This window comes from Episyrphus balteatus, chromosome 2 (genome assembly GCF_945859705.1).
Source record: "Episyrphus balteatus chromosome 2, idEpiBalt1.1, whole genome shotgun sequence".
Classification (NCBI taxonomy): domain Eukaryota; kingdom Metazoa; phylum Arthropoda; class Insecta; order Diptera; family Syrphidae; genus Episyrphus; species Episyrphus balteatus.
In genome coordinates this window covers 34598557-34620960 of record NC_079135.1, presented here as the reverse complement: position 1 = coordinate 34620960, position 22404 = coordinate 34598557, and the positions used below count along the sequence as shown (strand labels likewise).

General features: G+C 32.2%; 1 protein-coding gene across 7 annotated transcripts in view; it reads right to left on the bottom strand.

Moving 5' to 3' along the window:
- Positions 1–22404, bottom strand: part of LOC129910387 (axotactin) — a 127949-nt gene that overhangs the window by 14344 nt on the left and 91201 nt on the right. For 6 of the 7 annotated variants that reach the window (XM_055987756.1, XM_055987761.1, XM_055987759.1 and 3 more), the window contains exons 10-18: positions 19027–19241; positions 17937–18336; positions 6227–6474; positions 5703–6134; positions 5367–5567; positions 2671–3288; positions 803–987; positions 450–737; positions 28–361 (exon numbers count right to left, since the gene is read on the bottom strand). In XM_055987756.1, the coding sequence (XP_055843731.1) occupies positions 28–361; positions 450–737; positions 803–987; positions 2671–3288; positions 5367–5567; positions 5703–6134; positions 6227–6474; positions 17937–18336; positions 19027–19241 (2921 nt within the window). The remainder of the gene's footprint in view (positions 1–27; positions 362–449; positions 738–802; positions 988–2670; positions 3289–5366; positions 5568–5702; positions 6135–6226; positions 6475–17936; positions 18337–19026; positions 19242–22404) is intronic. The other variant, XM_055987762.1, reaches the window with a different exon arrangement.

The following is a 22404-nucleotide window of genomic DNA, read 5'->3' as shown; positions in this document are numbered from 1 at the left end:
CTTATCAAAAAGTGTTTAAAAACGTACCCCTTACCCCTGGTATCAGTGGACCTCTAGGCTTTTCATCCTTTTTCCCTTCGCCAACGGGTTTATTATTTTCTATTTCAGATTCCTTGGTTGTTTCAGTTGGCTTGATCTCATTTATAGTTCCTGGATTTTTGTCTTCCTGTTCAACTTCTTCATCAACTTCTTCAATAATATTATCAGGTTTGCTAACAATAGCAGGAGTTGTTGCTTCCTGTTCACGAGGCACTGTTCCGTTGGTATTTTCTGTTGACTTTGGCTGCCCTCCGGTAGTTCCGTTTTTCAAAATTCCAACCAATGGAGCACCGGTAGAACCCTTTCGTTCTGTTTGCGGAAGCTTTAAATTAAAAAAAAAAGCATGAAAACATAAAATCATAAAATATTCATTCCAAGAAATATTGACTATAAAACTCATGACAACCAACCGGCTTATAATTAAAAGTTTTTGTTTGATTGCCAGGGGATTGTTGCATTTTGGTTGCTTGTTCTTTCGACCAAATAATATCCTCATCAGTTTCTCGTTCAATGCGTTTCTTATATTCAAGATGACTGCGATAGACTTCCAATAGGCAACAAATGACAATTATAATGAAAAGAGCTATTAAAGTTATGAAAACAACTTGAGTTTGTTCTTCTTTGTGTGAGACATCAATGTGTTTGGCAATGTATGGTACTCGAACTGGTGGTTCTTCGGCCCAATTTTGATCAGAGCCCTTAAAAGAAATAAAAAATATGATTTAAAAATATTTGCTGGTTACTATTGTTGCTTTTGAGTTACTGTTGTAAAGTTTAGAATAGGCTCTTGTGGTCTTGGTTCTGGAATGTCTTCGAACTGGGCAGCACATTGAGCACTGCGTACACCTTGGAAATTTATAACTGTGATATTATCGGCTCCAGATTTTGTGAAAAGCATGTACTCTTCAAGGGGTTTCATAATATAGTTGTTAACCTGGATATAAATATCTGAAAAAAGATGTAGGTAATATGGTATGATAAAAAAATGAATGGATTGAAAAAAATTACGGTATGAAATACCTTTTAAGGAAGGGCTATTAAAATCGAGCTCAAAACACCTATCTCTAAATGTCAACTTTTCACCTACTGCCAAATAAAAACTTACCTAATTAACCTTAACGAAAATTCTTACATCTTCATGTTTAAATGCTAAATATAACAATAAAACACTTGTTTGTAGATTGTTTCAAACCTTCCTATTTTACAACTCTTTTTAAGACTTCTTTTAAGTTAAAATCATATCAATGTCTTAACGTTTAATGACATTATCTGTCCCTTGGGATACACTTTTCTTTTACAAAGAATCTTTTTTGTTGTTACCTAATACAAAATAAAAAAAATCACCTTTGCCACCCATAAAATTGTGTATTTTTTCCTTCGTGTTTTTATTGATTTTTCATTAAAATCCATGCCAAAATATATTAAAAAGTCCTTTGTCCTTAAAAAGTAATTTATTCCATCTCAAAGTCATTTCTTTAGCACACTGCGAAGCTTTATCTTCTTGTTGAGTTTGAATTTTTAATTACCTCACGCTACGCACTCATTAATATTGTCGTTTTACCGTCTTCCTTCGTCCTTGTTTACTTCTTTGTTTTTCTTGTCCGTAAATACCAAAGTTAGACAACCAAATCTATTCCTTGTATATATATATTTTTTTTTACTTCCTGATGACATTTAATCATCCTTGTTTTATGAACTTGAACGTTATATGACTTCAAACTCAAATAATCCTGCTCGAAGGACCAAAAAATAATTGAGTCAATAACAAACAAAGTAATAATACCGCATATACAATTAACCTTTGTTTATCAGGTGAAAAGGATAACAATATGGCCTCTAAATATCTTTCCAACAGGTGACCTTGATTTTTAACTAAAGCACATATCTTGGTAGGACTATCTTACGAATTATCATAAATAACACAAACCAAACGGGCCAGGATTCACGTTGCTGTTCATTTTGTTCAACTCATTTTGGCAATAAATAATTTCGACCGAAATAGCTCTAGCACTCAAGCGTGTACCTTTTTACTCGCCTGAACGGGCAAATATTAAAAGCTCCTTAAAAGGATACTAATAAATATTACATTCCATCCTCCTAAAAAAAATTACTAGAGACAAAATGTGAAACGGTGACGATGGAAAACGAATGTCCTCGCTGCTGGTTGCTGCCGACCGACTGACGTGACGTTACGCCGCAGACAGCCAGCCTCGTATACATAGAAAAATAAGAAAAATCTATGTGAATCCTTTTTGCCATTTCGTAGCAGTATTTTATATAGAGAAAAGGTATACGGGCATAGAATATAGCCAATATTCTTTTCTTTTTCATCCTTGACTCACGATGGGTCCTTATAAAATTCAGATAATTTTTTTTTTGTGGATCGATTTCACGGGTATGGAACAAATTTTGTTCGAACCCTTGTCAGAAGCTCTATGAACCGTTAAGGATTAATAGCACCGATGGTGGAAATTTATGCGAATGGAAAGAAAAACCTCTCGCTTTTTTTTCCTTGAACTCCCTTTCCAAAAAACGCGGATGCAAAATACAAAAAAATCTCAAAACGAAAAAAAAAAAAAAAAAAAAAAACATAAGGAATGGAAAGGAAAATTAATCCGCAATCTAACTTACTTGACAAACAGCCACTGTAGCTTTTGAAGACAGCGAATCTGGAATCCGTGGTATTGATTCCGCCAATTTGCACCCGATTAGCGCCCGAGTCGATGACGTTTTGCATCAAGGGTCGAATGGTAATTGGTGCCAGTGGCACCTGTTCGCGATCAATTAGAAGTGATGCCTCGGTGCCGTTTCGTTGGTAATAGATTGAATGGCGGGCACCTTTAAGGAATGTCCGTTCGATGTGCGCTCCCACAGCTGAACCATCTTCGCGGTCCTCCTCAAAAAGCAAATATCCTTCGGTATCAATGGCTACCATTAGGTAGTAGCTACGTTCGTTGTTCGTTTGAAGTAGCAACATCACACGGTTGGCACGTTTTAAGTCAGCACTAGAGAAGGCCAACTGCAATTTGACATAGTTGACTTTGCCAGTTAATTCAAATTTGCGTTGCAATGTGGATTCACCACTGAAATCGGCACCCTTTTCCTCCATGCAGAATTCTCCCGAGAAACTGGTGTGTTCACAGTCGCAGGTGGATTCTTGTTTAGCAAAATTTTCTTTACAAAAACCACCATTTTTGCAGGGTTCAGCATCGCATTTGAGTTGACAGCTTGGGAGGACACCTTCAAGAGCTGAAAAAAAAAATGTTTGAAGAAAATATTAAAAGATGCAAATTATGATGTTCCTTAGATGAAGATCTTTCATGGAATATTTAGAATATAAAATAAAATACGCTTAGTTGGTATGTCATTTGCCATATTAAAGAAATTTATTCGGCACATGAAACCAAATTCATTGACCCGTTTTCAAAAAAAAAAAAAATTTAATATTTTTCAAAAATCCAAAAATAATTTTTTTGAAAAATTTTCAAAGGTTTAATACTACGGGGAGCCCTTATTTTTCGGAAACATATACAGGCTTGCTGCACAGTCACCGCCACAGTTAAAAATCATATGTTGCTGAGGTTATTCCTAGTCGAAAGACTACTTATGAGGTAGTTTTCTTGGTTTCAAAAACCTTAAAACCGTTAAAACTCGAAAACAAATTCGAGTTATTACGTATTTTGCTACAGCCCAAACTACTGAAGTAATTTTCTTCAAAATTCGTAGTTATGAGTTTTTTCCTTAGAAGAGAAAGTTTTTTTTTGACCAATATTAACAGTAGGTAAGTAGGTACTTGCCATATGACCAAAATGAAAAAAGTTATTTTTTCCTAAAAACGGCTCTTACGATTTTGAATAAAATAAAATGTTGCAAATACGATTTTAGTTTTGAAATAAAATAAATATATTTTGAATCGTTTTTAACGTTATTAACCGTTTTTGTTGATTCCTGACTTTCTCACAAACTATGCCATCAATTTTAATGAACATTTTTGACTATAATGCTTGAATTAGAAAAAATTTCAAAAAAAAAAAAATATTTTTGGATTTCTTAACAAAATTTAATTTTCTTAAGGGCCAATTTTTCAATAGTCAGTTAAACAGTCAGTTAGTACTTATTCCTAAGGATAGAGAAAAAATCAATTTTTCAACAAGCAGATATAGCTTATTCCTAAGAATAAAACTATCTGCTTCTTTCAGAGACGAATAAAAATTATTCTAAGGAATAATCTCAACAAAAATATTGTGTCAGTTGTCAAAGCTGTTTTGAAAAAAATACAGTGGAAAACAAGAAAACAAAAACAATCATAAATAAAAATGACGTTTAATTTTAAATATTTTTGAATTTGACATTTTTTTTTTGTTATTCTGTAGAATAGATTATTCTTGATTGAAAAATTCAATGTTTTTATTTGATTGTTTATGAGCCTAATAACTTTATTCGTCGAACAGTTAACTGACTGTTTATTAGAAGATTGAAAAATTGGCTCTAAGAAAATTAAATTTTCTTTAGATAAATTAATTTTTCAGAAACGGACGAATAATTGATTTGAAATATTGTTTTATATATAAGTTTTAAGTTTTTGAAAATTTGTACAAATTATATTCAATAGAATCATTTATTCATTTTTATTAAAAAAATAATTTTTTTTTAGTTTGACTTAATTTCTTGTTGTTACTTTATACATCAGACATCGCTTCAAATCAGGTAGTTATGATTTTAGGCAAAGTTGTTCATACATAGTTATGGCGTTATGAACATTTTAGATTTTAAGACTTGATTGTTAAATGGATTTTCATAAAATACATGTTCTAGTTAAAGTTTGCATTTGTTTAAAATCGATGTCAAAGTGGAGAAAAAATGCTGGTACTTTTAAAATTCTTAAGTTTATGAAAACTTGTTTTTGGTTGAAAAATGGTTTTAAATGTTTGAAACTAAAATTTCGCAATGTCCGCTATTTCCGTTAAACAAAGTATGCCATTTTATTATGTTCCAAAATATTTATTAAATTAAATTCGCCCTTCAAAAGGTGGAATTCGTTCAAATTTTTCATTAACTTTGTGCAACGCAGTAATGAATTTATCTCCATTATTTTTGAAATAAGGTTTAATATTACTTACAAAGAATTAAAAATAATTAATTTTGGAATGTTAGTTACCTTCTTATTATATTTCTGTGAACAGGTATTATCATTAATGCATTCATTATTGTTTTAAATACCCAGCCATTTAAAAAAAAATCATATACATTTTTATTATATTTTTTTTTTTGAGGTTTTATGGTAAAATTCAAAAACAAATTGCAACCAACCACAAAAAAAAACTAACCATGAGCAATATTCCCTTCGTTTATTTCGGCCAAGTCGATTAGATTCTTTCCAATTTTCAATCCTCTCACACATCCAATGTATCCTTGCAGCTCTGGGAACTCTGTGTTTGTTCTAAGCAAATTTGCTGGATCATAACCACCGATGTTGAACTGAAAGTACTCCGTTGGGGGAGCTGGTGGACGATGTGGTGATAGGACTTCTGCAATATATCAAATATCCCCACATGCAAAGGACACATAAATGAACATAATCTAGTTTCTCTTTGTTTAAAAACGAAAAATAAAAAGACCATTCACTAGGACTAGTGCGCACTGAACAGCAGCACATCACATACCTTTTTCCGGATTAATCCATGGCTTATTGGCATATTCATCAAGGAGCAATGTTCCCTTCTCTACCGTCACACTACGCTCGTTAACATGCATCACAGTGCTCTGTGGACTTCTAATTATTGCCACTTGGATGCTCTTCAGACTGCTGACTCTTTCATCGACGACAGTCAGGTTGACTATTTCGTCACCATAATTATAGAGAAATACAATCTCCTTGCCTTGGCTGATAAACAGGTGCACAAAGTTGTTGAAATGATCGTTGGCATATAGAACGAGCGAGTGTTTGTCGTAAGTACGTAAATTAATGAGAATATCCTGGCTAAGGATATTCTTGAGAATAACTCGTTTGTCTTCCACTGAGGCGTTCGTACTGAGAAAGTTGCGTTTGAGGAACGATTCGCGGGTGATGAATGTCAATGCCTTTTCGTTGATGTCTGTAAGTGGAACATACAAACACACACACACACATAGACATAAGAATTATATTTCAATTTAATTGCTGTCAAAAGAGGATGAATTTACTTACTTGTTTCACAGAATTCACCCAGGTGAGCCCATGGATTACTACAGACACACTGGAAGGTACTCCAGAGTTCCTTGCATTCGGCACCGTTCTTGCATGGTGAAGGAACGCATGATGGCTTACAGTCTTTTATTATCTCTGACAGATGCACTGACATATAGCTGTAGATGTCAAGTATCTCACCGTTAACTACCAAACCGCGGAAGCATCCTATGAGTCCTTGCTTCACTATCAATTTCTTTAGCAGATCTCTGTATGTGATGCGATTGCATCGTCGTTGTCGTTGTCGTTGACGTTTTTTTTTTTTTTTTTTTAAATTTTATTTTACGTTTTGTGGTTTGAAGTTGTTGGATGTTGGATATATATGAAATGACAAAAAAAGAATGCAAAAAAAAGAAAAAATAATAATAAAAATACGGAGAATCAGAAAACTTAAAATTGCAATGAATGTTAAAAAATTGAAGTCGTTACGTTGTATGTAACGTTGAGGTGTAATTATTTTTGAAGATGCGACGTAAATTTGTTTCTCGAAAAAATTTCCATCAAGTATCATGTAGTTGTATAGTAAGGATATGTGCTTATACGAGTTTGTTGTATACAAATGCGAAGCACTCATCCTAAGTTGCATAACATCATACAATTTAATTTGTTTTTTGTCAACGAAATTGTGTCTCTTTTTTTTTTTTGAGGATTAGAGCAAATTTGAATGTAAATGGGATGATTGAATTAAACTTGGAAAAATTCATTGAGACAGCAGGAGTGTGAAAAGTACCTAATACCTAACATTTCCGCTTAAAAAACAAACTTGGAGCAAGTGATAAAATGTAATACATATGTAGTAGTTGCGTTGGAGGTATATTTTCATAGAAAATAAAACTGGATAAAGGTTCATTACCTTAAAAAAAAAATGTGCGTATTTTGGTATCTGATATTGTTGGCTTCGATCGTGGAACATAACAATGTCAAAAATCCAAATTGAACTGTAGTCCATCCCAAACAAATTTATCGCCAGTCTGATTCATGCGACAATATTCAAGAATAAGTAAAAAAAAAAATAAGGGAGTTCCTCAACATACCATACAAAACCATTCCTTGAGTGATTGCGGTCTGAAATCTGAATTTTGAAAATGAATGTTTCCTTTCCATTATGCTCAATTTTCGATAGCATCTTCAATAGGTTCGTTCTCGAACCTAAAATCAGATCTTAACTGTCTAATGTTACAGGTGCTTAAATAAACGAAATATATTCGAGATCAACCCGTCTACCAAATAGTTGAATAGAAGGTAGTTTTTTAAATTAATTCAGGTTGTATTAAAACCATTAAAGGGTGCCAGAAGTAATTTGAAGTAATGTTGAGAAAACGGAAGTTGGTAGTTTAACACATCTTTGAAAATGCCAGAAATTATGGTTTGACTTGAAAAATTTAATGTTTTTTAAAGGAAAGAAAATACACGACAGTAATGTAAAAGCTTGCTGAATTGAAGGTTCTTAAACACAATTTATCTCTTAATTACCGATTTTTAAAGTTTTTTTTTTTTGAAAAAAAAGTTGCTAGAGAACTTGGCTGAGCACTACCGTGCCCCTTGATACAACAGAATTCATTTGACTAATTGATGAATTTCTTACTTTTATCAATGAATCATTGAAAACCTTCTTATTATCCTCATTTAACAAGCAACACTATACCGTTGAGAAAAATCATTAATTTTCCTTACGCAATGGAACAAAAAATGTTAAGAACTTATAACTTTAAAAGTCCGTCAACCTTAATTGTTACAGACATCCACAAATTAGTTTACAGGTTTTTGTAATAAATCTTCTCAGAAATTTGTGAAAATGGGCTCAAAGTCTTTTACATATTTGACTTTAATTTTAATATCACAAAAACATTACAACGCTGTCTGTTTTATTCGTTTTCTGAAAATTATCAGTAAGAAAAAAAAAAAAAAACATAACATAACAGCGAAACACATTCCAGTGATTGCCCAATTTAAGCCAATATATACAAAACGAAATAGAGTCTCTTGTGAAAATATTTCGTCTTATCTTTCAGAGTTCATGGTATCCCAAAGATCCAGATCCAGACACAAACACTGCATGAGCCTCTATCGCACATTGGGTGTGTAGTGTAGCCGTAGCGGCTTGTTATTTAAGAGAGCAAGAGACCCTTGTGATTCGAAACAATATTTATCATTTTGTATCATCATGAGAGAAAATTCCTTTGAATAAGCGGATAAGGGCCATCCTGGGCAAGGACACCTAATGTATTTCCCATTGCCAAAGTGATTAATGATACATTCCCATCGCTTGTCTTTTGATTTATTGTTTGCTTTGGCAAATTGTTTACACAACAATGACATTGAAATTGTTTTTAATACATACACATACAATTTTTTTTTCATTCTTCTCCTTTTTTTTTTTCTTCTCGCCTATCTTGTTCTTTATTTTGTATTATTTTATTTTTCTGTTGGCTCATTTTTGTAACCATGATTTTATTTGTATTCAGGAGGATTAGCAAGGACACAAAATGAGTTTCATGTCTAATATGTGTGTGTTTAGGGTCATTGTGCGTAGGTTGTTAGGTGTATTATCTTGGGCTTTTCATTTTCACAATGAGAAAATAGGGAAAATATGTCCTGACTAAAGGGACTTAAATCGAAATATTTGTCAAAGAGGAGTTAGTTTTTATTTATAGCTTTATTGACTTCCGCAATGATTTTCAATTTTTTTTTTTTTAATAAATAAAAATACTTAAATCTTGATATGACAAAAAAAAAAATAACCAATAAAGGATACAATAACAACTGGGTTTTGGTTCCGATAAAAAGGTGTTTACGATTCAAACTCAGATGAACAAAAAAAAAATTAAAGAAACTCTTAAAAATTAAAAAAAAAATACCAATCTGTACATTATTTCCATTCAAATAGTAGACATACGAAAATCCCTTAATTTCCATAGACTAATATCAAGGGGCACGGTAGTGCCCAGCCAAGTTCTCTAGCAACTTTGGCACTACACCCTTATTTACAGGAAACAACTCAGGCCATTTTCGACCCCCCTCTAACTTCCACACCAAAGATGCTAGAAATTTCAAACTCACTACATTTGTTGAGCTCGTAAAAACCAAACTCCTCACAAAATTTCAGCCTCCTACGATGAGTAGTTTCTGAGATATAGGGCTTCAAAAATCGCAAAAACCGTAACTGACTCACTGACTCACTGACTCACTGACTCACTGACTCACTGACAGATCATCAAAATTATGGAGAACTTCCCGATATCGTAGAAACTTGAAATTTTACACGGTGATAGGACTTGTGGTGTATACAAAGGAAAAAATCGAAAATTTGAGATTTTCAATTCAGGGGGCGTGGCATCCGCCCATTTCCGCTGAATTTTCATCATATATTATAGAGCACTTCTGATTATCGTAGAATCTTGAAATTTGGTAGAATAGTAGAGCTGGTAGTTAATACAAAGGAAAAAATTTAAAACTTGAGAATTTCAGCCAGGGGGCGTGGCAACCGCCCATTTCCGCTGAATTTTCATAAATTATTATAGAGCACTTCTGAATGTCGTAGAATCTTGAAATTTGGTAGAATAGTAGAGCTAGTAGTTTATACAAAGGAAAAAATTTAAAACTTGAGAATTTCAGCCAGGGGGCGTGGCAACCGCCCATTTCCGCTGAATTTTCATAAATTATTATAGAGCACTTCTGATTGTCGTAGAATCTTGAAATTTGGTAGAATGGTAGAGCTGGTAGTTTATACAAAGGAAAAAATTTAAAATTTGAGAATTTCAGCCAGGGGGCGTGGCAACCGCCCATTTATGCTGAATTTTCATAAATTATTATAGAGCACTTCTGATTGTCGTAGAATCTTGAAATTTGGTAGAATAGTAGAGCTGGTAGTTAATACAAAGGAAAAAATTTAAAACTTGAGAATTTCAGCCAGGGGGCGTGGCAACCGCCCATTTCCGCTGAATTTTCATAAATTATTATAGAGCACTTCTGATTGTCGTAGAATCTTGAAATTTGGTAGAATAGTAGAGCTGGTAGTTCATACAAAGGAAAAAATTTAAAACTTGAGAATTTCAGCCAGGGGGCGTGGCAACCGCCCATTTCCGCTGAGTTTTCATAAATTATTATAGAGCACTTCTGATTGTCGTAGAATCTTGAAATTTGGTAGAATGGTAGAGCTGATAGTTTATACAAAGGAAAAAATTTTAAATTTGAGAATTTCAGCCAGGGGGCGTGGCAACCGGCATTCCCGCTGAATTTTCATCAAATATTATAGAGCACTTCTGATTGTCGTAGAATCTTGAAATTTGGTAGAATGGTGGAGCTGGTAGTTTACACAAAGGAAAAAATTTAAAGTTTGAGAATTTCAGGCAGGGGGCGTGGCAACCACCCATTTTCACTGAATTTTCATCAAATATAGAGATTTTATATTCTACAGCCATACCTTGCAAAAAGTAGTGAAATCACAACAAAAACATTACTGTTAAAAAAAGAGCCAAGTTCTCTTATATTGAAATTATGCTGGCACAAAAAGTACTGAGATGTAAAAGTGTACCAAGTTCTAAAGTTTGGGTTCAAATTCGTATCAATAAAATTTTGATTGTTTACTTGGCAATTTTTGAAATAACTTTAAAAATCGATAATTAAGAAAAATTGTCAAGAGAACAATCAAAATTTTATTGATACGAATTTGAACCCAAACTTTAGAACTTGGTACACTTTTACATCTCAGTACTTTTTGTGCCAGCATAATTTCAATATAAGAGAACTTGGCTCTTTTTTTAACAGTAATTTTTTTGTTGTGATCTCATTTACCGAACTCACATCACATGTCCTGAATTGAATTGTCTGTCCTTCCTGCGGTACACTATGACGTATACGCAATCAAATTGAAAAAAAAAAAAAAAAAATACTGAAAACAAAATATAAAAATCATATGCTCACCATATTCACCACGATGAAGAATAAATCTCAGTTCCGAGCTGCCATATGTGGTGTTGGTGGTAGTGATGGTGGCGTGCGTCACCAGACTTTATATACACATACAACATTTATATGCATAACTCTGCAGATGCAGAACCAACAGAACACACACATATTCACTCAACCACGCTGATCGTAATTACATTATTTTATCCTTAAAAAGGACTTTCAATAATAATTACATCGCTGAATGCATTTGAGGTTTGGGCTTACACGCGAAAACACCGTTCTGCAAACTGAAAACTGAATGAGCGCTTAATTGCTTGTGAGGGCATTAAATAAATTTTTAATAGCTTCGCACTTTTCATGTTTACATCCCTAATAGGATTTTGTAGTTGTGTATAAGCGCACCGTGTGTTCGGGGATGTATTTGTGTATGTGTGTGCATTGTATGCTACAAGGACACATACGGTCCGGTGGTGGTGCAGCGGTGACAAAGGGAAGTATGTCTGTGCCGTGTCAAGTGCTCAAGGTATAGAGTAGAGTGCTGCTGCTTGTTGGGGGTGAGGTTAAGGCTGGGTAAATGTTATTCTCAAACCTCCAACGTTGTATATGTGTTTTCAAAAAGTTGAAAGGGCAATTGGGTGGTGATAGTTTGGCTATTGTTGTTGGACTTGTGTCAAGCAGTTTAGCAATATACCATTTGGACATATACACAACACACACACAAACACGTTCTTTCCTCAACTATATGGTCCGGTGCATTTTTTTGTGTTTTATATTTTTTTTCCTTTGGCAGTTTGGGATAAATTGCACGGATTTTATAACGCTTCTCGACGGATCTACTAGTGAGGATCCTGAATCAGCAGATACTCAGGAAATAAATAGCAGTAAACTGGTGATTTTATAGTGCCACACGCGCGCGTTGGTTGGACTTGTGAAAGGGTTGTTATATGATGGGAGGGTTAAAAAAGGGAAGTGGGTTAATTCTTTCTGACGAGTGCCTTCTGCATTTATATAACTTAATTCTATTTTATTTTTGTTTTTTATATTTTTTTTTTGCTTCGGTTAGTTCAACTTGCAAATTGGCATTAAATCGTTAAGAGCTCTTGTCCTTTCCCTTCCTCTCTCTTTCTTTTTTTTTTTTACTCTTTATTTTATAGTTTACCATTTGAATTTTAAATACGTGCAGTTTAAGTTTATTTCACAGTTAACAGGATTAGAAAAAGGTGTTATGTTGAATTTTTATGGCACCCCACTGCCGTGAAGGATAATCAGGTAATCTAATGAATTGTTTATTTTCTGTTCCGCAAAGGGTTATTTTAGTTGTTTATTTGTGTTGAGTTGTTGGGAAAATTTATGGGATTTTTTATTGCAAAAAGATGTGTTATTCGGGGGTTTTTAAGATGTAAATAGAAATTTAATTAGTGACAGTGAGTGACAGCGAGTGACAGGATATAAATAAGAATTGTTAAGTTATGCAAGCTGTCTTGTCCAGCAATAAAATTTTACACTTATTAAAAGGCACATATTTTAAATTTGTGATGATTTAAGGTTCAATGATAAGTTTTGGTAAAAAAAAACGAGTGTGTAAAACAACTTACTATTCAAAAACCCATGAAGAAAAAAAGTCAAAATTTTAATAACCGAATGCAACAGCGAAAAAATACTTATTTCTAAAATAATACCCATTTTTTAAAAGTAAGAATACATTGAGTTAGTCAAAAACTAGTCTAATTTTATGTTTGACAATAGTTAAATGTTTGATTCATTTGATGAACAATTTCGCAATAAATCTGAGCTTCTGAATTAGAATAATATAGGTTATGAAATTATTGTGCTCAATTATACGCCTTTGACCAATCTGAACATTGACCAAACCAACATTTAAATTGACCATTTTTGAGAAAAAATTAACTCTGGCATGTACCAAAATTCGGTCCTAAACAAAAATCGATTTGTTTTTAAATTTTTTTTTATTTAAAAAAGCCTACAAGCAAATACAAAGTATTTTGATTTATATAATAACGTTTTTGTATAAATTCAAAAAAAAAAAAACTACAACTTAATATTGAATACTGAATACCGTTGAAAACTTATTAGAAAATGTGTTGTGCTATACAAAATACTCCTTTTCTTAATTATCTTTATTTGATAAATTAATTAATTTTTAATTTATTTTCCAAAATATTTATCATTAAAAACCTCTGCTTAATATTTTTAAATTTATTGCTTTATCAAACTAATAAACTAATAGTACGAGAGCTAGTGGCACATTTGACTAAGGTAGCTCTTGTAAGGCTGAAAATTCGTACAGTGGTAGTTTTTAGCATGCTAAGTAAGAAAATCTTGGTCTGGCAGGCCTCAGCGGTGCACATCATATATATATATGACCTTGAAAGTTTAATTTTCAACTTTTTTTGCCCAAAATTTGACTTTGAAATCCATTATTTCAAAAAGTATTGATTAAAATAACTTGATTTAAAAACTAATATTAAGTGTAATATTCTGCCTTTTGAAAAATGTATCACTCATACCTGTAGGTGTTGCCGTCGTTTTTAAATAATTTTTTTTTTATTTTGAGTTACTTTTTTAGAAAATTGCCCCTCCCTCCTAAACGGGGGGAGATAGACCCCCCTTTCTATAGTAAAAAATGCTTGTATTTCACTCCTCTACAAGAATCCGTTACTAATTTTCTCCGCCTAAGAAAACCATTTTTGGTTCAGATTTTTATTTTTGAATTTATATTTTTTGAGGAATTTACGATAACTTAGGCGGGGAAAATTAGTAACGGATTCTTGTAGAGGAGTTAAATACAAGCATTTTTTACTATGGAAAGGGGGGTCTATCTCCCCCCGTTTAGGAGGGAGGGGCAATTTTCTAAAAAAGTAACTCAAAATAAAAAAAAAATTATTTCAAAACGACGGCAACACCTACAGGTATGAGTGATACATTTTTCAAAAGGCAGAATATTACACTTAATATTAGTTTTTAAATCAAGTTATTTTAATCAATACTTTTTGAAATAATGGATTTCAAAGTCAAATTTTGGGCAAAAAAAGTTGAAAATTAAACTTTCAAGGTCATATATATATATGATGTGCACCGCTGAGGCCTGCCAGACCAAGATTTTCTTACTTAGCATGCTAAAAACTACCACTGTACGAATTTTCAGCCTTACAAGAGCTACCTTAGTCAAATGTGCCACTAGCTCTTGGACTATAATCAAATAAGCAGCAAATTAAGCTAGAAGATGATTTTATAAAAATAAATTTGAATATTTGAATATTCTCATTTTTAAGTAGTTAGGTCACTAGCTGTTGGGAAAAAGTGCGTTTTTGAGAATTTTTTTCTAAATTGGAAGAAAGGTGGTCGCAAAAAACTTAGGCAAGTATTTAAGAATAACTACAAAACGGTTCATAAAAAAAGCTAAAATGGCGTTTGTTCAGTGAAGTACTTTTTAAAATATGGTATGCAGCATAACTTAAGAAGTTTTGAATATTTTCACATGAAATTTTGTACAAATATTTAAATCATTATTTCGAACAGAAATATGTTCGAATTTTTTCATCAATTAACTAGAAAAACTTTAAAAGCAACTAAGGTTGCTATTTTTTTTTTTAAGCAAAGAACCTACTATTAACTTCAAACACCAACATTTCTTTGCAAAAAATATTTCAGCAATTTGTTCTTGCTGCGTGCTGTTGGATTTGAAATACAGTTTTTTACAAGGCACGTACATACATAGATTCCCTTGAGGGGCGCCATTTGGTAATATTTTTTTATGAATTTTCTTAACTACTACTTAAATACTTACATAAAAACATTCTTTAGAAGTTTTTGAATTTCAATTTTCATTTTTTTTTTTAGTGAAAACTTGAAGTCTAAAAGATTGAAGTAGGGATATTTTAAAAATTTAATTTTAATCACAAAGCATTATTCTACTACAATACAAATTTGCAACGCATATACAAACATATCTCTGCTTTAATTTTAGAAACACGGATGACTGCGATACTATATGTATGCAAAAAACCCAAGGGAATGTTTTAATGAAAAATTTTAATATCAGGATGTATGTATACCTACTTAAAAACAAAAACTACACAATGTTCAAATATTCTGCATTGTATTTTGCTTGCTTTTGGTTCGCTGTATATAAGTTTCGCGTACTTTTACTCAATGTTTGATAATGTAAAAACCACCCAAACTATGCAGCACTAGCTTCAGAATCAATATTATTTTTAACCAAAAAAAAAAAAAACTGTATTAATCGAAACCTCAATTTATTTTATTCTAGTGAAAATGTAAATTTGCTCCAGCATATCGTTCAACCATGATTTAAAGGGGCCATCCTTTATCCTCAAAGGTCAAAGTAAAAATATATTTCTATATCAAAATGAAATATTCAAATTTTCAAAAACCAATAAAGTCACACTTCAATCACTTTATTATGTATGTCAACTTTACCACCTACTTTTCATTTTGAGTGTAAATGAAGATATTAAAGATGAAATCATCTCCATCATAAAAACAAATGAAAATCCTTGAAGAAGATTTTTAAAATTTTTTTCATTTTAAAAATATTTCATCCACAAATCTTTCATCTTTTTTTTTCCTGCTCAAAGTTTAAACGTACTATAGTAAATTATTCTTACAATGACAATGCAACATGGTTTATCTCAAATGTCTCAAGTTAAATCACTTCGTCGTTCTCTCTTTATGCAAACAAATGGGTCTTTTGGTCAAATGATAATTAGAGAAACAGCCGCTGGCATTAATGACAAATAGACGAACCCTACTAAGATGAATGTCCTTATCACAGTTGAACCGCACAAGACCAAATTGCGTTAGTGGACAGCAGCAGCACATCACCCAGCATCAGCCAGGAACGGCCTCTGTTGCAAAAACCAATCAAACCATCAATCACATCCGCAAATGGCTTCCTTCAGTTGTTCGACCAACAAACATATCCTACCAATCCAACCATCGCCATCGCCACCAACCCCAAGGACACCTTGTGTACAGCCATCAGCGTTAACTCAAACGACACAGTCAGAAGTTTCCCAGGAAGAATAAATATTTCCAACTGCAAACAGATCTCGGGCAAACTTTTGTGACCAATGCTAACTATACCGGATACCACATAATAGGAGATTATAGGGTGCGGATTAAGTTTATCAGATATTCGAACAAATGAAAGTTTACATTATTAAAAACACTTTTTCCTATAAAATTAAAATTTAAAAACTCGGTTGTAGTTGCGCAAAAAAGATCCATTTCATGAGCAAGTGCCAGTCAGAGGCACTAACAAAGAAGTATTATTTTATGAGTCATTTAATCGATTTCAACATCAACGTCCGCAGCCGGGTTGATTTTTTTTTTTTTTTAAATTCACGCTATCCGTTTTTATTTGAAAAATGTACTTAATAAAGTTGACACAATTAGTATGCATTAAAAGGTTATATCAGCGTTAAATTTTGGGTTATTTTTACCGGTTTGCTGTTTATAGTAAAAAAAACCTTTTGCACCACCATTTCTTGACGAAAATTCATGAAATTTGGTGCACTAAAGGATTCTAGAATGGAGAGTACCAACGAAAAAACTACCAATTTGGTACACTGTCAACTTATTTTTGTTCAAAATGGAGGCATTTTCTTTTTCAAAACAGTATAGAAGCTAAAAAATTGGGCTTAATTCATACCAAAAAGGTCTAAGATCTAGGATTTAGTTTATGTATTCATATTCAATGAAAAAAAAGTCAAACATTTTGAAAACAAAGTCCAAAAAGTGAAAAATTAGTTAAAAGGTACACTATTAGATCCCGAATTATGTTATTTCATGATTTTTTTTTTTAAATTAGCAAAATTTTTACTACCTATTTATTACCTATATTACCTATTTATTTTCATAAAAAATTGAGTCTTTATATATTGTTGCCAACTATGTTTTAAAGCAAATATAAAAAAAAACATGATTAAATGATTGAATAAAACTGAACAGGTACATATCTATATTTTTTTTTTTTTTGGTAAAACAAAAAAACAAAAAATCTGAAGTATAAAAAAAAATTTAAAACGTCAGGTTTTTGAGATATAAGAAGTGCAATATGAGTCAAATTTCTAGCTTATAAACTGTTTAACAAAAATTCTATCTTAAAGTTTATTGTTCGCCATTTTGGGGCTACCATTTTAAATAAAAATTAGTTGGCAGTGCAGTGTACCAAATTTCCAAAATGTTTAACCAGCTAATTCTTGTTTCAAATTCACTTATATTTTAAAAGATGTTTAACTTTTTATTTTTAAATTGTTTCATTATTTTGTTTATCAAAAAATAAATTAAATTAAAAAATAATACTTATACGCCATAGTGACCATTCAAGTTTAACATTTGATTTCATTGCATAAAATTTAAATCAGTGCCAGTGATAGTATATTACTTCCAAATCCTAAGATGTCAAACATTTTAATGGAATTTTTATTGGTTTCACTTTTTTGAGTATTCTATATTAAATTTAGAGAAAAAAAACTATCAAGTAAAACAAAGAAAATCACTTCTTAGATAATACTTGTGTAATCAAATATTTTTAATATTTACCGAAGCTATAGAAGCAACGCTTTTTTTTTCAAACGAAAAAAGTGAAAGTATTTTAAAAATACATAAATAAATTTATAACTTAATTTTACCCCAGAATGCCCTATTCCATACCGCATTTCAAAAAGAAAAACCAAAACAAACAACAGCAAAAACAAAACTTTTTTCTACTTACCCAGTGGCTCCTCCAATGAACATACTGCCCTCGAACGGACCAAACTCCTGCTCCGGCAACAAATCGACCATCTTGTAATCAGTATTAATCATGAACCGTACATGATACTCATTATAGTCAATCCATATTTTGTGCCATTCGCCGCCATTGAATTTCCTCACCGAGTCTATGACCAATGTTCGCGATTCACCCGTACTCAGAGTGAAGTTAAATGTAAGCTGGTAGTCACCGGTCAGGGCAACCACAAATGACGGATAAGATGGACGTATTGGTGGTTGGAAGAGAAGGATTGCCTTCTCACCTGTGGTCCGGAATGAGAAGGCTATGTCACCCTTTCTCCAGCCAGGCACTTCGATGTACGATTGTGATGTAGTAAAAGTGACCACATACTTTTGGGTATCTGTGTGTGTGTGAATAAGGAAAGAAAAAGAGTGAGAGAATGATGCGCAAGGTATTTTCGAAAAGTGTTAATTTTTAAGTCGAGATTGATAGTTTTTTTTTTTGGTTTGAATATACTTTTGACAGGTAATTAAAAAGCAATTTGTTTTGTTAATATGATTCAAATGATGTAGAAATGATATTCTAATTGGCTTCACTTTAACGATTAAACAGGATTCTATTTTGTTTAAAATGAAATTGTTTTAAAATTATTATAAAAGTATTTTCAAAACAAGGGTTAACTTTGACTAATTGGAGAAATAAATGTTCCTTATTCTTGATTCATGACAAATATTTGACATTTTTCAGTAGTTTGAATCTAAAATAGCCTAAATCGGATCCTTACTGTGCTTAACTGATAGAATATTCAATTTAGAAAATCCCTAAACATTCTTCACATGTAGATGTTCTAAATAAATTCTGATTTTGCTAAGCAGATTGTTAGCCTTTTTTTGGTAATCCTCGTTTAACTCAGACAAAAAACGTACATGCTCTCAATGTGACCTATTTTAAAATTACTCTATGAAAAAAAAACCTATCCCGATATAGGTAAACGCATCCTGACACAATTTCAAGGAGTTTCTTATCCAATAAAAAACAAATTCATTTGAAAAAAAAAAAAAAAAAAATCAAAAAAACAATAAAAACTTACTTGTTTCAACACATTCTAATGGACCCAATGTTATTCGTCCTTGTGCTTCTTCATCTAAATCCTTTTGCTGTCGGAAGAACATATTTGTTATTCCTAAACTGTGCGGTTCGTTGTAGTATCCTTCGTCTGAATGCCATTTGTTTTCTTTCACATCACAATTGCATGATTGATTTGGGTCCACACATGTTTTGTTGTCAGAACAAGGACATGCTCCTCTGAAAAACACAAAATACAACATAAAAATAGAAGAAAAAAAAAGAATATACAATTTGGAATACGAGACAAATGAAATAAATCTCAACATAAACATAAAATTGGAGCCTTAGGCTGGGTGATTCATTTTTTTTTTTGTTATTTTTGCTGTATATTCAATAAAAGAGATAAAGAGAGTTATTTAAAAAAATAAAACAAGTTGAGGTAGGTTAAATGTATGGCTGGATTTTGTTGTTGTTGCTGAAATGTATTTCAATTTTATGGTTTGAATTTTTGAAATGAGAAAAGGGTTAGATTATAATTCATTTTTAATCAGTTTTATAATAGAGAGTCCTGTCACTATTTTCTTTGGAAAATAAAAATCTTAGAAATTTAGTTAAAAGTTTTATTGGGGAGAGGTATATATACAATACCAAATCAGACGGTAAAATCAGATTTTAAGAGCTGAGTCTATATGTGATGTTTAGAACCGAGGCCCGGGAAAATCGGTATAAACAAATCTCATTGGTAGGGCCAGGTCTTTCAGTAAAACAGGAACAAAAAAAAAATGCACGACTGGGTTGCACGTATCGTATAGGTACTTGCTCTTGAAGTTCAAAACACTTATATGTTAGTTTACTTGAAGATTTTTAGAGCTGGCTCTATGTAAATTTTAAAGAAATGTTGTTGATGTTGGGGAAAAGCCGACATTTTGAACAAAATGTTCTTAAATGATTTTTTTTTTTTGTTATTTGACTTTTTTGAGAAAAACTAAAAATTCAGTTTTATTGAAATTGCTTTGAATATTACGTCTGCAAAGTTTGATCAAAATTGTTAGAGCAGTTTCCGAGTTATTTCGTATAATTTCAAAAATTTGTATGGGAGGTACCTACACTTTTTTGACTTTTTTGAGAAAACTAAAAATTCAGTTTTATTGCAATTGCTTTGAATATTACGTCTGCAAAGTTTGATCAAAATTGTTAGAGCAGTTTCCGAGTTATTTCGTATAATTTCAAAAATTTGTATGGGAGGTACACTTTTTTGACTTTTTTGAGAAAAACTAAAAATGCAGTTTTATTAAAATTGCTTTGAATATTACGTCTGCAAAGTTTAATCAAAATGTTAGAGCCGTTTTCGAGTTATTTGGTATAATATGAACAATTTGTATGGGAGGTACACTTTCTAAGTGAGGTAAAAAAAAAATCAACTTTCAGAATTCTATACAAATCATCTGTACCAAATTTGAAGAAAATCCGTCCACGCGTTTAGGCTGTGGAAATGTGTTCAGATGGACGTACAGACGAACAGACGCTTGGACGGAATTGCTAGACCCATTTTTTCGGAATTCACCGTCATCGTAATGTTGGTTTTGATCAAAACCACGAAACCAATACCTACTTGCCCTGCTATACAGCATGTAAAAAACGAGTACGAAACTGAATAACTTCAGAAACAAATATTTATGGCTAGCAAGCTATTGATTCCCAGTACATTTATTTCTTTTTATTTGCTTATTTTTGGTAAAACATAATGTGAATTATAAATACCTATCAAAAGATAGCTGTTGCTTAAGCTTGTTGATGTTGATTGTTGAGTTGATATTGGATCGAATGCTTGGAGGGCACACACTGGATCGACGGATTGTATTGTACTCTGGGTCCTCTGGTTGTACATTTTGGGTAGGAGGTTTAAGTACTAACGGAATAAGTGTAAAGCTTCTTTACAAATGTATGTGATATTTATCCATGTAGAAGTTGATCATTGCGACATGCCCTAGCAAACCTAGATAGGTCTCCTTCCGAGTATTTTTTGAGTGAAACAAAATATTTATTTCTTTTCTAATCTTGCAGAAATGATTTTTAATCAAATAGCATTTTCTTCCTGAGAAATTGGGTTACTTTGACATTTTATAAATATCACTGGTCAACAAGGTTTTTGCCACAAGAACCAAACTATACTTTTCTATATGTTTATGATGTGCTGAACTCGATTCTGAATTCAGAAAATTTTTATTGGCCTCCGTTTTTGAAATAGTACCGTTAGAAACGTCGTTTTGGCTGTTTTCGAGGTGATGTTTTTATGTGGGGTAGTTCCTTATGAAAAAAATTTGTAAAAGTGCCTATAAGAACTGGTTTTATTCTTCCAAAAATTGTTTTAATCTTTCCGGTATCTGTTTTACTGCCAGAGATATTTAAAATTCAATGAGTGGTCTTTGGCTCAGAAACAGCACTGACCAACCAAATTATTTTTTTTTTGCCACAAGAACCAAAATGTACTTTTCTAAATGTTTTTGGGTTGCTGAACTCGAATCCGGTAATATCTCAAAAACGGAGGCCAATCAAATTTTTCTGACTTCAGATTCGAGTTCAACACATCAAAAACCTTTACAAAAGTATATCTTGGTTCTTGTGGCTTCCTGCCCACCAAGAATAAACTTAACATGTGAACATGAGCATACCTATAAAAGTTATACTACTTAACCCTGTAAAAAAAAACATTTTTCAAAATACTTTCTTTTTTTAAGGTAACAGATAGACCATGAAAAAGTCATAGATGGTACCCCATAAAATTTCAGAATATTAAAATAATATAAAGCATTAAAAACTGTACTTACAATCAAACAAAAAACCTGCACTGCAAAATTTATATTTTCGAATTGGTTATTTATTCTACTGCAGCAGCAAAATGTATAACTTTCATCTAGTTTGAGGCAATTATAAAATTACAAACTAAAAAAACCCGATCCACACATTGTATGAAAAAATATATTTTTTTTGCAAACGCCTCCGAGAAAATGAACTTCATATTTTTAAATCCATCTCTCTCTCTCTCTCTCTCTGTCTCTCTCTCTCCATCTCATCTCAATTTTCTCTAATTCAATGCAAATATTTCTGTTTAATTAAAAACGGAAACTTCCGAAAGTTTTGTGGTAACTTTCCGAAATTAGTTTTGGGTTTTTGGCCACACAAATGGTCAACTACATACACTACCAGCCTTCCTCCAACATCGACACAAGTAGGTACTATACATGTGGGTGGCGAATCTGCATTAAAACATTGTGTCGTCCATTTGTCTATCCTTCAAGTTTTTAGGGTGGTTGGCCCAATTACATATGCAATTATAATTAATTTTGCAGATTAAATCGTAAATATTTAAGAATCTAATTCCATCTCGAGATGTTGTGAT